The sequence below is a fragment of the Triturus cristatus genome, chromosome 6, assembly GCF_964204655.1.
Source record: "Triturus cristatus chromosome 6, aTriCri1.1, whole genome shotgun sequence".
Taxonomy (NCBI): Eukaryota; Metazoa; Chordata; class Amphibia; order Caudata; family Salamandridae; genus Triturus; species Triturus cristatus.
In genome coordinates this window covers 170923864-170942808 of record NC_140589.1, presented here as the reverse complement: position 1 = coordinate 170942808, position 18945 = coordinate 170923864, and the positions used below count along the sequence as shown (strand labels likewise).

Here is an 18945-nt window from a genome sequence, read left to right as displayed (position 1 = left end):
TGACACTTCAATTCTTAAGGGCTGATATGGCCCAGGCACAGCTTGTAGGGTTGTGGAAGGCTTGAGGGGGGCTACTCCCTGGCTGGGACAAGGCTGAGGCCTAATCTGAGGTAGATCAAAGGGGGGAATACCAGTGCCCTGGCTTTCTCTCTCCACACAACCTCTCTAGGTTAGTCCCAGTTCACCCCTTGCACAGTCAGGTTGGTTTCAGCACCTCCCTAGCCCCTTAGAGCAGTCTCTCAGGTCTCCACAGGGCCTTAGGCGCCCTCTACTCCACTTACTGCCCTTTTTCTGATGTTCCGACGCCGCTGGAGTCGTGTCGACGCCGTGAGGCGGTTCCGGTTCGGTCTCGGCGGCCTCGGCACAATGTCAGTTCTTTGACGACGCCGGCAGGCGGTTCCGGTCCGATGTCGGTGGCCTCGGTTCGATCTCGACCTCCGATTCGACGGCGTCGGGCAGTCTCTTCACGATGTCGACTTCGGGCGGCTCCGGTCCGATGGCGCTCTCGGCTCCGATGACGTCGGCCGGCCTGGCCTCGATGTCGACTTCCGGCGACTCCGGGGTGCGATCCTCACCCCCGACCTCCGGTGCTCCTCCTCACAGGCTCCGGGCGACTCCGGAGTGCGATCCTCACTCCCGACCTCCGGTGCTCCTCTACCTCGGTCTCCGACGACTCCGGAGGGCGGACTTCACTCCTCCGATGACGCCGCTCGCTCGACCTCGGTTCACTTCCTCCTCGACCTCTGGTATTCCTCACGACCTCCGTCGGCGCCCTCTCACGACCTCAGGCGGCTCCGGGTATGACGTCTGCTACTTCAGTCAGCGCCGCTTCTCCACCTCGGGCTCCAGGTCTTCAGGCTACTCGACGCCGGACTCCAGGGAAACCAGTTCTCAGGTCAGAATCTTGCTGTTTTCTTGGTTCTAAGGCCTGTTCCTGCTGTCCAGGTCCTTAGGATAAGTTTCTTCTGTCTTCTTCCCACACAGGGCTATAGGCTGGGATCCATCAGTAGGGACAAGTATCAAGGGTGGGTTTATGGACCCCACTCCAGGCACAAGTTTCCACCCCTGCTGCTTCACTCCTTCCTCCTTCACTGTTGTGCTCCTCTCTCTTCACCAGTCAGGTGCCAACTGCCAGCTCCAACTGCCAACTGCCTCTCTTATCCTCCCAACATTCTAAACGGTCTCCAACTGTCACAGAGTTCTGGAATCTCCTGGAATGTTCTGGAAGGTGCTGGTAGGTTCCAGTGGATGCTGGTGATGTCACAGGTGGCCACCATTTTGTGCTCCAGGCCCTCAGACAGAAGTTTCAGGGGTAGCTAAAATGGCTCCCTGAATCTGCAGCAACACGAAAAAGTCTGGTGGTTCCCAAAAAGGAAAAATTCAAACAGGGTTTGAGGCAAAAGTGGGACAAAATAAATAATGATGAGGAGGGACCACCCAAAGGGCTGACAGGTCTAACAAACATCTAAAGTTGTGTGCAGTGAGACGTATTAAGGCGCATTAAAGAGTTCTAGAGAATAGCGGTACAGGTGGCTCCTTCAACAACTATGGTAACTATTTCCCTAAAGCATTCCATAAATTAACTATTAAAAAATGTGCTTGCCAGTTTACTGAGTAAGTGAGGTATAGTTCCTAAACTGGCTAGATCTGATATAATTAAAAAGTGATGGCCTCTCCTAAGGCGCACACTCCAAGTGTGACCATGCATGGAGCAGTGGTGCGAGTGGGAGTCTCAAGCAGCAGCCCCATCAAGAAGCGATGCCCACTTAGAACATGAGAGTGTTGCTGCATCAGAGATAGAACGTGCTGAGGAAAGTAACAAAGGCAATATATACTCGACCGGCAGCACCAAGGCACGTACAGGGAAGTGAAGGCATGCTAAGTAATTTTTTAAAAAGCTGTTTCAAATAAAACAATGGAGACGAAAGCAACAAAGATCATGCTGATGAATTAACACGCATATATGAGACCAGGCACTCACACCTACATAGAAATCAAAATGTCCAAAATAAAGCTAAAAGCGGTTTTAACATTAGCTGATAAAACATGGCTGGTTTAATAGAGCACTACACTGCATAACAGCATATTATTGTATTTCGTTTTTTAGGTCGTCCTGGAGACCATTTTAACAGCCTGCCAGTGCTCCTGTAATCACTAAAAATGTTGTGTGCTAGCCCACCTATACATTAGTTCCTTTGCTCATAAAGAGAAACACCATATGAAGGAGCTCTACGTTGTCTAGCACTGAAACTCCATTTTACACGCATCTTGTTCAGAAGTGCTAGGTATGTCTAGTTTTTATTGTGTACATTTATAATTTTATGCTTCACGTTTTATGTGAGGATTAAAGCACTTTTTTCTTTTTAAAAGTATAAACACTGGCCGGACATTGATTTATTAAGTGTTACTGTGAACTTTGTTGAGTCAACAGTTACTAGCCCTCACTGCTCTTTATGTAAGTTTTAGAATATTCAGATTTGCTAGCCTCAGTATAAAGGGCTAAATGAGTGCACTTGGGTGACGACTCAGTTTTTTGGGTCCATTAGCAAGGTGGCCCCAGTGTATTGGCTCTACACCATTTTTTATTAGATCTCGCTGAGCCCAGCACATGCGCTGGCTCGGAGATACATTTTGGAGGTGAGTTTTCAAAGTGCTGCTGGCTGGCCTAGCGCTTGCATTCATGCGACCGTGCACACGCGAACCGCTAGCCTTCAACAGCACTTTGAAAACTCGTGCTTAAGCGCGTCATTGCGATGACTTTCGCTTTCAGAGCGATCGCGATGACTTTCGCTTTTACGGCCGCGCTGTGCTACTTTTACTGCCGTGCGGCCAATGCTTGTTCTCCTTTTGCCACACTTCCCTGGCTTTCTCTGACTTATTTCTCGTTTAGCTGGAGAGACAACTCAGTGAGCTGAACGTTCACCACTGGACAAAAATGGGAGATCGGCAGGTCACTGGTTTGAATTCGGGCTAGGCCAGCTCAGCCTGCCATTTCTCAAAGATCGGTAAAATGAGATCCATGACTGTGTAATAACACTTAATATCTACAGTGCTCAAAAACTACAGAAGTTGTGCATGAAGCGCTATATATAAACAAGTAATCTCCCTCTGGGTTTAAGGTTAATGATGGTTCAAGTGCGACCACTGGCCATTTTCAGCACCGCTTCATTCACACCTGGGTCGGAGCCACTAGAATGGGAAGTAACCTAGAGGCGGTCACTTTGCTATCAATTACTTCTCGCCACCTGGGAGAGTTCAGAACCCGTGCCGCAGATATTCACAGCGCTATGAACTGGGTCCGTGCGCTCGAGTCTCACAGATACTCTTTTTCAGTGAGCTGAATCGCAATCATAAAGCAGATTATTTGCTAGGAGACTGTACCTCAGACAAAACATCACGCGACAGCCCCGCATCTGATAAAGGTCACTTTTGCCTCGGTTATGTAGGAGTTGTTTGTCTCGTAAAGGGCAGAACCTACTTTATTACAAATCCCCTGTAGAAGCATTACAGGGTCAGCGGCTAAACCACAGGAAGAAGGCGGATAAACACCGACGGAGCTCTGGCCATTTATTGAAAAATGCTCACAGGGCCACAAAAGCACAACTCACACACAAGATTAAATGGGCTTCTAAGATGGAGTGGGATTGCGCCTACAAGGCTGATCGAGAGAAGTGTTAAATATGCTCTCATGATGGACGCTGTGGGATGGTGATCTGATCGCGTTTTGATGGCGGGGATCTCAGGCCCAATGGGATGCTATTATGTTCCGAGTGGGGTTAAGTGAAGAAGACCACGGCAGAGATTGTTAAAACGTACATGTTCTGTGCCATGTAGGGGACCACATTTGCAAACAAAGCATCAATTAACATCAATCACACGACTTGAGAGACGACGCCAAGATCCATTGGGAATGTCACCCAGAGTAGTCTCCCGACGGATGCACAGCATAATTAATTAATAACCCTGATGCACAGGCACATTGCACACCCAGGTGATATTTAGGGGTAAAAAAAGGTGCCCACGGCATGAGCCTCAGGATATGCAGTCAGTTACACCCGCTGATGGAACTTAATGTGGAAAATCCACAAGTATACAATTTTCGTAGCTGTAAATTCAGAGTTGCTTTATAGGCAGTGCTTAAAATGGAACAATAGGACTGCAGGTACTCTGTATCTGAGAACCTGCCTGTTTCTGAGAAGTGCTGGTACTCTCCAATTAAAAGTATTAACTCTCTTGAGAAGCCCAGGTACTTGCCCTCTCAAAGTAAAACAAGCATTGGCATAGCCAATAGGTCTCGCCATTGGGACCTTATAAGTGTTTAGTTATCCAGCACAATATCCTTGGTGCAATAACATCAACTGTTGCATTGCTAAACACTTATAAGGTCCCAAAGGCGAGACCTATTGGCTTTGCCAATGCTTGTCTAAATAGGCATATGATTTGGCAGGAGTTATGTTAGCCCATCCATGAAGTCGTTGCATTGCTCATAATTGATATTGTTAACTAAGACCCCATGTATCAAAAAACAATATGAAGGGATGTAATTAAATATATTAGGTAGGTGGGTTTAATTTTGCGACCTCCGGCAAATTAAATGGGAGAGGGTTTTACATTGTGAATTAGCGCCGAGACACCCACGGGTATTTGCGCGCTTTATAAATCTCACAAACATAAACATAAACAATTCTGTGTCTGTGTCATATGCAATAGCAAGGGGTTTTGAACTGAGAGCTCTCTGACAAATACAAGGGCCTAATGTTGTTTAATAAGGAGAGAGCCTCTTACACTGAGCTCTAGTTCAGTAGGGGCTAAGGAAGCCAGGTTTTCATTGCGTAGATTTGCCAATTTTAGTATTTGGGTGTGTGATTTAAAGTGCTTTTTCTTTATAAAAGCAAACGCACAGCCTGGAGATTGATGTATTAGGTGTTACTGTTTGCTTTGTGGAATTCTAGGTTTTTAGAGTAAGCCCTGAACTCTGCTTCGCTCCCCCCAGGGCTCCTGTACAAAACAAGAGTACTTGGCGCTCGGTTTGGGTTCAATGGGCAGGTAGCCCCATGACATCAGAGGTAAAAAGTAATATTTTACAACTAGAGCCAGGAACCACTTATTGTCCTTAGTCCTTTAATCAGTTCCCATATCCCTGTATGAACTGCAATGGAGGAGCACTGTTATTGCGGTTCTGCTTTCGTCCATCTCCGCCAGGACGCCCTGATGTGTCACCATAGGCTACAACAGTGGCAGTGCTAAATGTTGTTGGGGGGGGGTGACAATAATAGTGTCATGCAGCATGTGCCAGCAGCAGTAGTCGGGAACATTTCAGTTTGAGGAGTCCAAACATAATTAAGTGGCAGAGTTAGCAGGTGGCACTGGGAACTTTCCTGCTTAAAACTACTGTGGAACTGTTCAGGTCAAACGGAACACAGTCACAGAGCATATGGGTGCACAAGGGGAGTGTTAAACTCTATTAACTGGTATAACGTGTGTCTATCCATACATTTGGTTGCGTACATGATGGAGGGGGAGGGGGGGGGCTCAGATGTCCTTACAAGGACGTTAGTGGCTTAGGGAGGTCTGTCAGTGGTCAAAGGCACACTTGTTAAGGAAAGCAGACTGTTACGGTTCACAGAAGAAGAGAATTTTGCTTTGCAGTGTTGTACTAAGAGTTAGGCCCTCATTACAAGCTAGGCGGAATAGGGTGGGGTCATTACCCCGGGGTGGGGTATTTACCAGGTTTTATTTGCAAAGGGATCAGAAGTTATCCATGCACTTGTAATGAGGGCCTAAGACTTGCTCATAGATGAACTGCGTGCCTTCAGAAACGACCTCAACGAAAACATGAGAACTGTTTAAATAAGCCTTTATGGTAGAAAAGCAAAAAAAACTAAATACTGATAGCACTCTCACCCCTCAAAGACAACCAATCAGACAATACCTGTAGCACTTTCACACCCGTCACCGAGAACAAATCATACCCCATTGGAAGCCTTTTTACAATCCATATTTACTAGCCATTTCACGCTAGCAACAGTACTCCCACAACCAACAGAGTAGCTAGCAACATGACTCCCACAACCAACAGAGTAGCAATCACACTATCAGAAACACTCACCCACCTCACATAGTAGTGTCACACTACTGAGAGCACTCACACGCCGGCACTTTCACACCCATCAGACTGTCAGTCTACTTAAGTGTTGAAAAACAGTTTAAGGGTTGACTTCACTGTAATCTTATTGCATTATGTAATAACGAAGTACTCGGGTGCGTGCGGTTGTTTAACAGTAAGTTTATTACTACATGTAAGGATCAGTCAACTATCGCAGTCAGCAACTGAGGTCTCTCTTCCACTCTAACACCTTTCTAACAACCCTCTCAACCTTCTCTATCATACCATTCCACCCGCATATTACACCTCCCAGGTCCCAAGAAGTGGACTATAACACATATCTCTCCTTTAACAAATAATACATTGACACAAGTAACATTAACAGAAAATATAAAACTTAATTAAAAAATATATATGTATATTTATTTTTAATTTTGTAGACCGTGCATAAATAATACAGCCTATCACCGGTACAGAGCACGTTTAAAATTCATATTTAACATACTAAGAAAATTTGGCAAGTGAATGTTTAATTCTTGAACTTCTCAATACTTCTTCAACTCCCTTTCAATGCATCCTGTTTTTTGATACATTTTCAGATTAATTCAACATCACACCATTATCACACAGTGGCACATCCATGAAGATGTTACTTTCATCCTCTTTCATAGGAAGCCGCTCAATACCACTCAAACGCATGCAAGGAACTCCTACAACAGAAACCCAGGTCATATTCCAAATTTTCCATCCTTGGACCTTCACAGCTCTATCACAAACCTCCACAATCTTGATGGCATCTTACCATTTGGGTAACTCTTTTCCCATTACTATTGGCTTTCTGACACGAACCCAGTCACCAGGACAAATTTGAACACTGGAATGTTTTCCACTGTTATTATTCAGAACTTTCCTTGTTTTTTTCATAAGCTTCCACACGCTCCCTGGTTTTCTTATAATACATGTTAGAAGGTGGTTCTGACCATTTGAGCTGCCCGGATTTTTCACTTTTTGAACACCTAATTGTTGAGCTTTTACTGTGGGAGAGATTCATAAGGTGGGACTCACCCACAGTGAACTCATGATGAAAGAGATTGCAAGTGGATTTTACCGGTGTCCCCCTGGTGAGGGTAGGCCGCTGTGCTGCAGCTGGAGTAAGGGGCACCGGGCAGGTTACATGCAGACATGTGTGTACATGCGTGTACACACGTGCAGGGGCTGTGCAGAGGAGATTCCTGGCGTGCACAGCCCAAGAGCAGGTACAGATAGAATGGTGTGGCAGGAATTATGCAGAGCTGGGTGGTGACATGGAATAGGCTTTAAACTATGGGAAGAAACATGCCAGGGAAAGGCAGTGTGCTTTACTGTTTTAACTGAGGGACCACTCCATTATTCTCCTATGAGGATGGGGATCACATGGGGTTTCACTTCCCTAGGGCCTACAAATTCCAGACACACACTAAAGTCCACTGTAACTTATATGAGAAGAAGTATTCTGCTGAATTCAAAGCCATATCTGTACTGCTTTTGGGTCATCCAGAAATGTCATATTCCTCTGACTCAGCTCATAACCACAGCCTGGCTGGGTTTGACCCTGCCAGGCTGGATTAATGACCTTCCTCCCCAAGCTGTAGCATCAGAGACCTGGCCCTTAACGGCAAGCATTCCAAGAGCAAGGGTCTCCTCTCCAAGAGGGAGAGATGGTGGGCAGAGCTGGAGGTTATCCATCAGCAGCTGTCACCTGGTGCCCGGCACCAAGCTGCTCTGGAGAGAAGGCAGCAAAGGGGGAAGGGGGCTTTTCAGAGACCATGTGGCATGAAACCCCCTGGACGACGCCATTTTGAACTATCCCAGAGGCCTGGGCAAGAAGGAGGGACCGGGGGCAGAGAGGTGATGTGTCGCTGCCCGATAGGGCAGTGGAGCCTTCCTGCCAGCTTCCTCCAAATTCTTTTAAAAGGTCTTGCACAGGAAGAGGAGCTCTCTCTGGGGTGTGGTCTGCTGATAAAGACTGGTGCTGAGCCTGGCACCATGGGCAGTTGGAAGGAAGAACCCCCTGCCTGTCCCGGGACCCTTAATTGTGCCATGAGGGGAGTCCAGGACCAGGGAGCCGAAGCCTGGGCCTCTGAGCAAGAAGAGAGGCCCAGGAGGAGAGCCAGGCGAAAGGCCGGCGCAGGGAGCCAGTAAAGACAGCTCCTTGCTGAGTTCACCCTCCATGAAACCGGGAGGGCGAAATAAAGTGCTCCCAGTGGCTGGGGCGCGCCACCAGGAGCAAGAAGAGGCCAAAATGGAGCAAAATCGCCCACCTGGGGGCCAAGATACGCCCCCGAGAAGGTAGGCGACCTTTGACCTCAGTGAGGACCGACGACAAAGCACGTGGGGCTCTGCCGCCGGTCCAAGATGTGCCCCCGGGGTGGGTCATGTCCCGGGGCTGCCCTCACAAAAAGTTAAGTCGGGGACCGCCGTCGTGTTCCCCATGAAAATGCCCCAGTGGGGTGCCAGGAGCCCACCATGGCCCCGACAAAGAGAAATTCGGGGAGCACCGTTGCGCTCCCCATGAAGATGCTCAGGGGTACCAGGAGCCTACCCTGGCCCCCGAAGAAGCGGAAGCCGGGGAGCGCCGTCGCGCTCCCCGTGAAGTGAGCTTCAGGGTCCCGGGACCCCCAACTTCGGGCCTCGGTGGTTGCAGAATGGAGGGGGGAGCGCCGTTGTGCTCCCCGTGAAGACTTCAGAGGAGCCCGGGACCCCCAACTCCAGGCCCTAGTGATGCCACGAGGAGGGGGGGTGCCGCAGCACTCCCCTGCTGCAGGAGGAAGGCGGGAAGAGTGCCGTTGCACTCGCCCCTAGGACCTGTCGGTCAGGATGCAGCCGCCGTGTCTGCATGCCGGAGCGGGCAGACCAGAAAAAAGCGTTGGCTCCTGCGATCACCTCTCATGCGCCAGAGATGTAGGGTTCCCGAGTGGGACCGGGCCCCCGCGAAGAGGAGAGAGAGGTGGTAGGAGCAGCCAGGGGTGGGTTTCCCGAGCTGCCATAACTCACCTGGGGGTCCGGGTGGGACTGGGCCCCCCCCACGAGGATCTGAAGCAGCGTGAGGCCGCCCACCGGGTAGCGCAGCTCTCTCTGGAGCACTGGGGGAGCCGCTGCTCAGTTATAAAGGAAAAAGAAGAAAGCACCCCATAATGCCCTGCAGTGCTCGTGAAGGCCTGCAGAGAAAAGCAGCTTATGCTCAGCTTGTGGTGGCCCCAGGTGGATGGGGTCACCGCCAAATGCCTGCAAAACTGCAGGGGGGGTTGCAGAAGCAACACAGACTCCCCCAGCACGAATAGGAGAAGCCCCCCCCCCCCCAAGTCTCTAGGGGACCTAAAAGAAACAACCCCTCAACGGCTCAGCCAGCAGTCAACACCATTTGGGGGCTTGAACTTTTGTTCTACAGCTGGGGGTGCGTTAGGGACTGCACCAAGGTATGAAGGGCTGAGCTGGGTATGTCTGGAGAAGGGCATCCCTTGGAAATGAAGAGGTGTAATTGCTTGAGAGGTGCATCTACCAATGTTATTTTTTTAGAGGGACCGAAAGTCACATATGTAATGTGAAGTCATAAGCAAAGTGGGGTTATGTTGCTGAACATCCCTGCTAGGGTATCTGGCTGTACATGCTTAATCCTGTGATTTTAACTGTGATGCCTTTTAGGGGCTTTAATTGCAATGCATTATAACGTATCAACTATTTTGAGTACTGTCATTCTAAGTGATGCCTAAACATGTATTCTTGCTACTGCGTTACGTGAGGAACAACCCAGACTGTTAGCCACTAAGATGTAGAGGTGTATACTGTATGGTCAGTATGAGAAGCTCAGTCAGTGTTATGTGTCACAAGGGCAGGGGTACCTATTTTAAATGCTTGTTGAGATAATGGGGTGTGTCGCCACTGGGATGGTGCCAGTGGGCAAGGCCCTCGCTCCAGGTTATGTTCAACCCACTGCATTAGGGGGCAAGATGTGCATACATGGGAGTGGTGGTACTAGACCCCCCTACCCCTGCGGAAGGGGTGGAGATGTTATGCAATGTCACAAACTAATTCCGACAGATTATGTATATTTGTAAATTGTTGCATAGTATTGAGTAGTATGTGTGGTTAATAAATGTACTCTTACTTTTATAAAGCAAGGTACAGACTGGACAATCAATTATTGAGTGTTATTTCTGCGTACTGGTAAATGGCGATTACTAGGCCACACCACCTCCCTTGAGTAAGCCTCAGACTGCTCTGCAACGCTACCCTCTGAGAGTCAAGTGCTACAATGGGGTGTTTGGTTCCCAGTGAAGGACAAATGTAGTCATGTTATTTGTGCAGGCCTCACAGATACTGCCTCATTTCCCAACAATACACACATCTGAATCTCCACTACAATCCTTCAACCACCACAGAGATAACTTGTTTCCTGTCACAAATTAATTCAAAAAGAGAGCAACCAGGCCTGGGGGGGAGGAGCCTAGCGCTTGACCAAGATGGCCGCGTGAGCTTTGAGCTCCCGGGACCCACGCGTCCTCCGTCGTTTATCCTGTCTTAAATCCTGTTTTGCATGCACGGCATCCTGCAGATGACTCATTGCTGAGGCGATTGATGCTGCCCGGGTCCGGATCGCCCACCGGTAACCGGAGTTGTGCACGGCGGAAGATTGAGGCCTATCTCCGAGGGATGCCAGGGGCTGGCGTTGGCAGGATGCCCGGCCACTAATTGAACAACAGCGGCCTGGCGAGGTGTGAACTGGCGGACGGAGAACGCCATACTTTCACTTTCACTTTCTCGCCCTTTGTTTGCCTAGGCCCGGGAGTGCCTCCTGATGCTTCACTATCCTCTGGACGCCTTGCGCCCTACTCTGACTGGCTATTGCAGATCTGGCTTCTCCTGTACCCTCTGACTGAGAGAGGGTCGTCTCTTTGCACCGGATTGCTCTGTGCCAGAAATAACGGGTAAAGCAGAGGTGGATAGGCTGAAACCCAAGGCTACCAGGCGGGGAGCCTATACCCAATCCAACAATATGGATCGCTATGCCCAGCAGAAGGGATCGCCTGGTGGATCGGGCCAGTCGCTGGACGTACAGAAGGCTGCCTCATCCCCGACCTCGGAGCTCTCGTTGCAGGATGTCATGGGTGCGCTCGAGGGGATGCAGGCCTCGATTGGGAGACAGTTTGATGCCCTGGCGCATAAAGTGGATACTATCTTGGTGGATGTCAACCTGATCCGCGCGGATTTGGGCAAAACCAATGAGCGGGTTAAGTCCCTTGATCTCAAGACCACAGGCCTCGCTGATGATGTCTCGGAACTTCAGACCGAAGTTCGTAAGCTGCGGGCCGAGAACGACCTCTCCGCCCGCCGGCTGGAGGACTTTGAGGGCCGGGCCAGGCGCAACAACGTGCGCATTATTGGGGTCCCGGAATCCTCGGACGAGATCTCCGTAGATCTGCTCGTGGAGGACTTGGTGCTTAACCATCTGAAGCCTAAGGGCCTTGGGGAGTTTTTTGCAGTCGAGCGGGCTCACAGAGTTCCTGGCGGGAGGCCCAGGGCGGGAGCCCCTCCGAGACCGATTGTCGCCCGGCTCTTTCGCTTCCGAGATCGGGTCGCTATCCTGCAAGCATCGCGGGTGACGGGCCCGGTCCCTTTTCAGAACGCCTCAGTGAGTTTCTATCCTGACTTCACCCAGTTGGTGCAAAAGCAAAGGCAGAGATTCCTGGGGGTGAATAGACGTCTTCGGGAGAGGGACCTGAAGTATGCTATGCTTTTCCCTGCCAGATTACGTGTGGTGTATGAGGACCGGACTTTCTTCTTCGAGTCGCCTGCTATGGCCGGAGACTGGTTGGACGCTTTGCCCCGGCGACGGACTGGCGGGGATGCTGCCACAGACGTGGAGGGTGACCGGGATGGGCAGGGTTGATGCCTTTGGAGCCAGGCTGACTTGCTTTGGTCCCGGACAATGACTTGCGCTGATTGCAGTAATACGGAGGGTTGCGGGAGGAAGATGGGAGCTCTTTCCTCCCTCAGGGTACTTTTTGTAGTTTTGTGTTTTGGTAGGGCGACAGGCACACTGCAAGTTGGGGGGGCTTTGTAAGCTGCAGCAGGGGTGCAGGGTGGGGGGGAGAGTTGGGATGTTGGGGTTGTTGTTGGGGGGTTTGTTTTTGCAAGGCGTAGTAATGGTTGTCAGGGTTGTTCAATGGTGGCTCTTCGGGTGGGGGGTGGGCCTCTTTGTGTGTGGGGATGGGGGGTAGGGGCTTAAATATTATTAGCTGGAATGTTAATGGCTTGGGAGATCGTATTAAGCGGGGGATAGTCTTGCAGTTCTTGAAACGGTCTTTGCCGGATGTGGCCCTACTGCAGGAGACACACCTTATAGGTAATACTTGCTATGCTCTTAATAGAAAAGGTTACAAATTCATCGCTCACTCGGGATTCTCCTCAGGCTCCAGGGGTGTGGGCATCCTTGTTAGAGCTTCACTACCTTTCGAGGTGGACTCCACCATTGTTGATGATAGGGGGAGGTTTGTGGCGGTGGCGGGGAGGTGGGAGGGAAGAACGTTGGTGTTGGTTTCGGTTTATGTCCCTCCTGCCCTGCAGGCCTCCACGTTTGCAGATCTGGGTAGGGCCTTGTTGGACCTCCCGGAGGGTATGCTAGTGGTGGGGGGAGACTTTAATGCTGTCGGCTCTGGGTTGCTGGATAGGTACCCGCCCAGGGACACCGGGGGGGCTCAGAAGTGGCTTCCAGACTTTATAGATACTCTCGGCTTGGTAGACTGCTGGAGGCTCCGGCACCCCACACAGAGCCAATATACCTTCCACTCCGGGGCGCATGGTAGTCTCTCTCGGATTGATTACCTGCTCACTCTGGCTGCGCATGCCTCATTGGTATCTGAGGCTAGGCATATGGCGCGGGGCATATCTGATCATTCGCCAGTGTGGGTCCGGCTGGATGTCGGCCGCGAGGGAGGGGGCAGGGTTGCTCCTATTAACCCCTGGTACTTTCGTGATCCCAAGATGCGCAGTGCGCTGCTGAAGACAGTTGATCACTATTTTAAGGACAATCAGGGTTCCGTTGACTCGGCTGTGTCGTTGTGGGAAGCATTTAAGACCGTGTTGAGAGGGGAGGCCCTCTCCTTGGTAGTGGCCGCCAAGCGACGGAGAGATGGCGAGGTTATACAGGTTGAGGATGAGATCGCGGCTTTAGAGGTGGCCCTGGAGGGGGAGGTTACAGCGGCCTCACTGCATAATCTGAGCTTGAAGCAAGCGGAATATAGGGACCTGGTGGCGAATGCCGCCAAGACCCTCAGTAGGGAACAGCAGGGTTAATAGTACGATGTTGGCGATAAGGCCGGGAAACTCCTAGCGTGGCTGGATAAAAAAGAACGTGTTAATAGAGTGGTGCCGGAGCTGACGAGAGAGGGGGGAGAGGTGGTTGTTGATCCCGAGGGTATAGTACAGTGTTTTTCGGATTGTTTCCGTATGGTTTACGCCTCGGTTTCGGATAGGCCAACTGAGGATTCGTGTGACCTCCTGCGTGACATCGCTCTGCCCTGCCTTTCTGACGTAGATAGAGATGACCTCGATGGAGATATAACGGTTGAAGAGGTGGCGGGTGCTATCCGCGCGCTGAACTCGGGCAAGGCCTCAGGCCCAAATGGTTTGCCGATTGACTTGTATAAGCTGTTTCCGGATAGGGTCGCTCCTCACCTGCGCGCCATGTTCGTGGAGGCGCGGGGGAGTGGGTCCCTTCCGTTGGACCAGCGACTGGCGACGATTGTTGTGATACATAAGGATGGTAAACCCCGGGACAAGTGTGCCTCCTATCGGCCAATATCACTCCTTAATGCTGAGCCGAAAATTCTGGCTAAAATCCTGGCGGGCCGCTTGGTCCGGGTACTTGGAGACCTGATCCACCCGGATCAATCGGGTTTTATCCCGCACCGTAACACTGCGTTAAACCTTAGGCGTCTTCATGGAGTGATTGCCAGGGCGAGCACGCTGCGAGAACCAGCTATTGTGGCGTCTCTTGATGCCACGATGGCTTTTGATACGGTGGAATGGGCATATCTGTGGGCTGTGCTTGCCAAGTTCGGCTTTGGCCCTGGTTTTGTGAGCTGGGTGAGGTTGCTTTATGAGGGTCCCCTTGCGAGTGTTGTGGTAAACGGGCGGGCGTCGACTCCGTTCCAGCTTGGGAGGGGCACCCGGCAGGGTTGCCCCCTGTCGCCTTTGTTGTTCGCCCTTGCTCTCGAGCCGCTGGCGGCGTGGATACGCTGGCACCCGGATATACGTGGACTTAGATGGTCGCCCGATCACGAGGACCGTATTTCGCTCTATGCCGATGATATCCTGTTATATCTCGCCTCGCCCAAGAACTCGCTTATAGTGGTTTGTGACGTTCTGACATCTTTTGGTAAGAACTCTGGTCTTGTCATCAATTGGAGTAAGTCATATCTGTATGTTCTGAGCGGCGATGTTCCACCTGTCCTGCGAACTTGTTCGATCCAGATCGCCCAGCAGGGTTTCTTGTACCTGGGGATTTTTATCTCCACTGATTCCACTTTGCGGTATGAGAGGAACCTGCTCCCTCCCCTGGCGCGTTTGCGGCGGGATGTTGCGGGCTGGCGGAGGATGCCGATCTCCCTCCTCGGACGCGCCGCCTTGTTCAAAATGATGTCTCTTCCCCGTTTCCTCTACGCCTTGCAGAATACTCTTGACTGGGTCCCGGACAGTTACTTTCGGGAGGTCGAAAGCCTCCAACGATCGTTGTTGTGGGATGGGCGGCCGCGCATAGCGATTGCTAAGTTGACGCTTCCGTGGTACGACGGGGGTATTGCGCTTCCGGACATTCGACGCTATTACTGGGCCACCCAGTTGAGCGCGATTAATCATGGTTTCTATGGTCCGGCTCTAAGCCCCGGCTACGCCATGGACCGATGGTTGTTGCGCGGCGGTAATTATCACAGAGCGTTGTACTCGAGGTCGCTGGACTCGTCCCTCACAGGGCCCACTGGGGTGGCGGTGCGGGTGTGGAAGTTGGCGACTGACTCGCTGGGCTGGAAGGATAGGCTCACCCTTGCTACCCCGTTGTTTGACTTTGAAAAATTGGGGAAGCTTTGGCATACAAAAGGCTTTGAGAAATGGGACTTGATCGGTATCTCCAGGGTTGGAGATTTGCTGATTAAGGGCAGGGTGAAGTCCTTTGAAGAGCTGCAGAAGGAGTATGAGTTGGGGAAATCCGAGTTTTTCCGCTATGTTCAGGTGCGTCATGCCCTGCGGTCAGTTCTCGTAGAAGGTGAGAAGGTGCCTGAGTCCTCTCCATTGGAGGACCGGATCCTCGATGGCCATATGCCAGAGAGTACGATCTCTCTTATCTATAAGAAATTGATTAATGTTCGGGCTGACCTGCTATTGGGGTTGCGGGATCAATGGACTAGGGACGGTCTTGAGCTGGATGACGAGGACTGGCAGTCTGCGGTTTCCTCTCCTAAGGAGGTCGCGATTCCGTCGCGTCTGCGGCTGGTGCAGCTCAAAATACTCCACAGAGTCTATGTTACGGGGCCAAGGCTGGTTCGTATGGGATTTTCTGAGGAGGGCTTATGTAGGAGGGGCTGTGGTATGGTGGGTACCTTCCTGCATATCATTTGGGAATGTGGCGTCATCATGGAATTTTGGAGGAGAGTCCATGCGGTAATGGGGGAGGTGACGGGCATTGTTATGCAGCCGGAGGCGCGGAGTTGTCTCCTGAATGTTTGGGGGCCTACTGATCATGATGAGGCACAGACCCAGTGGGTGACTCTGGGTAACATGGTGGCTAAGCGAGACATCACGCGCCTGTGGGGCTCCGCGGGACCCCCCACATTGGCTGCGTGGAAGGAAAACATGGACTGGAGTATGTTTAGGGAAAAGACAGTATATTGCGCTAGAGGGCACCCTCGGAAGTGGCATGCCATTTGGGGGCGGTGGAACCAATATAGGGGGGGCATATGCCTTGCCCCTGATCTGGATCCCCCCGAGGAGCAGCTCTCTCCTTAGCATTCTTTCCAGCTCTGTACATATTTTTGATTGTTAATTGACTTATTGGGTCTCTGCTTTTCCCCTTTTTCCTCTTATCACAGCACTGTGACTGATAGACGAGGGGGGTCCGGTCTCCCCTGAGGGGCAATCACCAGGTGTATTCAGTGTTTTTCGCCTTGCTTGGGTTTGGTTTGTGTTTGTGTTTATTTAAAATAGAACCTTTTTGTTTCTCCTTTCTGTGCACTGTGGACGCTCATTTGTACTGCTCTCTTGAAGCTGCCGAACCTCCGGGTTGTCGGCTGAATAGCTGTGTCCCTGATTTTTGATGAATAAAGGTTTTTTTTAAAAAAAAAAAAAGAGAGAGCAACCTGTAACAGATTTCAACATTGCACGATATGACAATAATGTGACCTGCAAAGTTTTCCTCCAATGTAAACCACCCTAACAGGCCATATGAATGGACTGTCCAGCAACTCTGTTAAATCTCTCAGTCTGACCACTAAATTGGGGATAATTGACAGTGTTCTTATGTTGTACACCACACCTTGACAAATAGTCTTCAAATGCCTTACTTACAAATTTGGGGCTCATTGTCAGAGACCAACTCTTCCAGTAGCCCCTCTCTGTAAACTTTATCCTCCATAAACTCAAAGATGGATTCTAAAGTCATTTTCTCAGCCATCTTAACTTCAGGCCGCATACTAAGACAATGGCAAAAGCTTCTTAAAGAGCAGCCAACTATCACAGCCAGCAACAGAGGACTCTAACCGCCTTTCTAAGAAACCTCTCAACCACACCATTTCACCCACATCCTACCACTCCCAGGTCCCAAGATGCAGAATATAACACATTAGCCAACACATTTCAATATATTTTTAAGCCACTCGGTGGAGGTTCTGAGTTCACGTGGGAATAAGGAAGCTTGCAAGTTATCAGCAGTCCAACCGTTATATTGTGCTTTTTGATTATATCATGCATGTTTCTTTGAAAAACTGTTGGGGGTTGTCCGAAAAGTAATGTTGCTGATTTTAGAAGCAAAGTAAATTACGTTATTTTCCCCGAAAACGGCAGTTAATTATTAATGTTTTGGCTCGTTGTTCAGTGTAGAAAGGCAGGTTGTGATTTATAAACCAATTTATTTGCACTTCTGAGCAGAGATATTTTTATTACCCTTTTATTTGCAGGCCTAACTCGGAAACTCTCGCGTTTAGTCACACTTTACAGAGGATGAATGCAAACAAAAGCATTTTTACAGACCACGGCTCTAAATGTATTTTTAGCTAAATAAACGTTAGTGGAGGGTTAAATGTTTAAATGGAGGGCTGGTTAGAGCGGGACAACAGTGAAAGGAAATTGAGGTGAGGCAGTCAGTTTGGTTACCAGTGATCTCGCCAGAGCGTACTACAATTAATTGCCACCATCTGTACAGCTGACGTTGCGAAAGCTAATTAACAATTCTAAACCCAGTCCAACGGCATTTTGACTAAATGTACCACTCCAGGGGTAATTGTATCCTTGAGCCTTTCTGTGTCAGTTTAACAACTCAGTAGATCAAAACTGCCACGAACGGAAAAGTCTCGCTCATCAGAGGAGAAAGTTGAACCGAGGAGGCGGCACCCTGCAAACAAAGAGCTAGTGTTCTAGACTGTGACCCTTCCAGCCAGGGCCCCGGTATAACCGCGCCCAAGCCTCAAGTGCGGTACCAAAAAAAAGGCACCTACCCACCCCCTAGCCTAAACAAGCAAGGGGCGTGTATCGCGTCCAGATTTTGCCAAAAACAAATCACGGTTGCAGCTTTTATTTTGAGTTACAGAAAAAACAATTCAAAAATAATTAGGCTCTTTGATGGCTCACAGACGTATTTAAATTGCGGCAACACGCAATGAGTACGCCGTGACGTAGGGACGGCATTTATTCCTGTACTACGCTGCTTCAATCTGATACGCTATGACGCGTTTAAGAGTCTGGTTGATTTACGACACACAGTGCATCTTCGCCGCATCCGAACCTGTACAATAAAGTGTCGTTGCCCATGTGATGGTGGCTTACTTATGACGTAAGAACGAAAACCTCGCGTGGCCAACAGCAGTTTATAGCAGGCAATATAGCCGCCCTTTGTGCGCATGCATGATTATTTGCACAACAAGCTCGCGCGTGCAGACTCATTTAACAAACTTACGCGCGCCTTTTTCAGCCAGCAGCACCAAGATGGAAAGCGCCGCGAACAACCCCCGCATCCTTCCGGGGACACAGAGGATCCCCGCTCCGTTTCTTTGCAGGAAGACCCGAATGTTCCGGAGCGCATCGGCTTTCGCTCGGAAACCCGGTTTATTTTTTCACCCCCTCGGGAAACCATGCCATGCAGGGCGCCAGACTCAAATTCCCGCTACTCGCCTTGCGCTGAAGTTTCAGTTGCTTCTTCCCCCGCCCCTTAAAGAGCCAAGCTCTGCCTCTCACGGGCTCTAGCCCTACACAGTGCCTGGTCTTTTGCAGTTTGATCGATAGACTGCTTAAACATGCCATGTTTTGAGAAGTATTGAGCGGCGAGCGCATTTTCAGATTGTTCTGATATCATGTTTAAATGTAAATACAGTATATTCCTTGCGGTTTTGTGCTTTGTTTTGTTGCTGAAAGTAAACAACGGCAATACAAAAAAAAGACGTGTTTTCCGAATTAAAAAACAGCTATTCTATGACACAAATATAACAGCAAATTATTGTAAAGCATATTTTCGTATCGAATACAGTTTACATTTCGTGGTTGTGAAGCAATGCAACGATAGACTGAAAAGTTAAATTGAAAATACCTTGTAATGAGAG

General features: G+C 50.0%; 1 protein-coding gene across 1 annotated transcript in view; it reads right to left on the bottom strand.

Annotated features, from left to right (window-relative positions):
- The window catches only part of XKR5 (XK related 5), a 217016-nt gene extending 198502 nt beyond the window's left edge, over positions 1 to 18514 (bottom strand). Inside the window, exon 1 of the mRNA XM_085610441.1 lies at positions 18306 to 18514. Coding sequence (XP_085466567.1) covers positions 18306 to 18363 — 58 coding nt within the window. The 5' untranslated portion in view covers positions 18364 to 18514. The remainder of the gene's footprint in view (positions 1 to 18305) is intronic.
- Between the last annotated feature and the right edge of the window lie 431 nt (positions 18515 to 18945).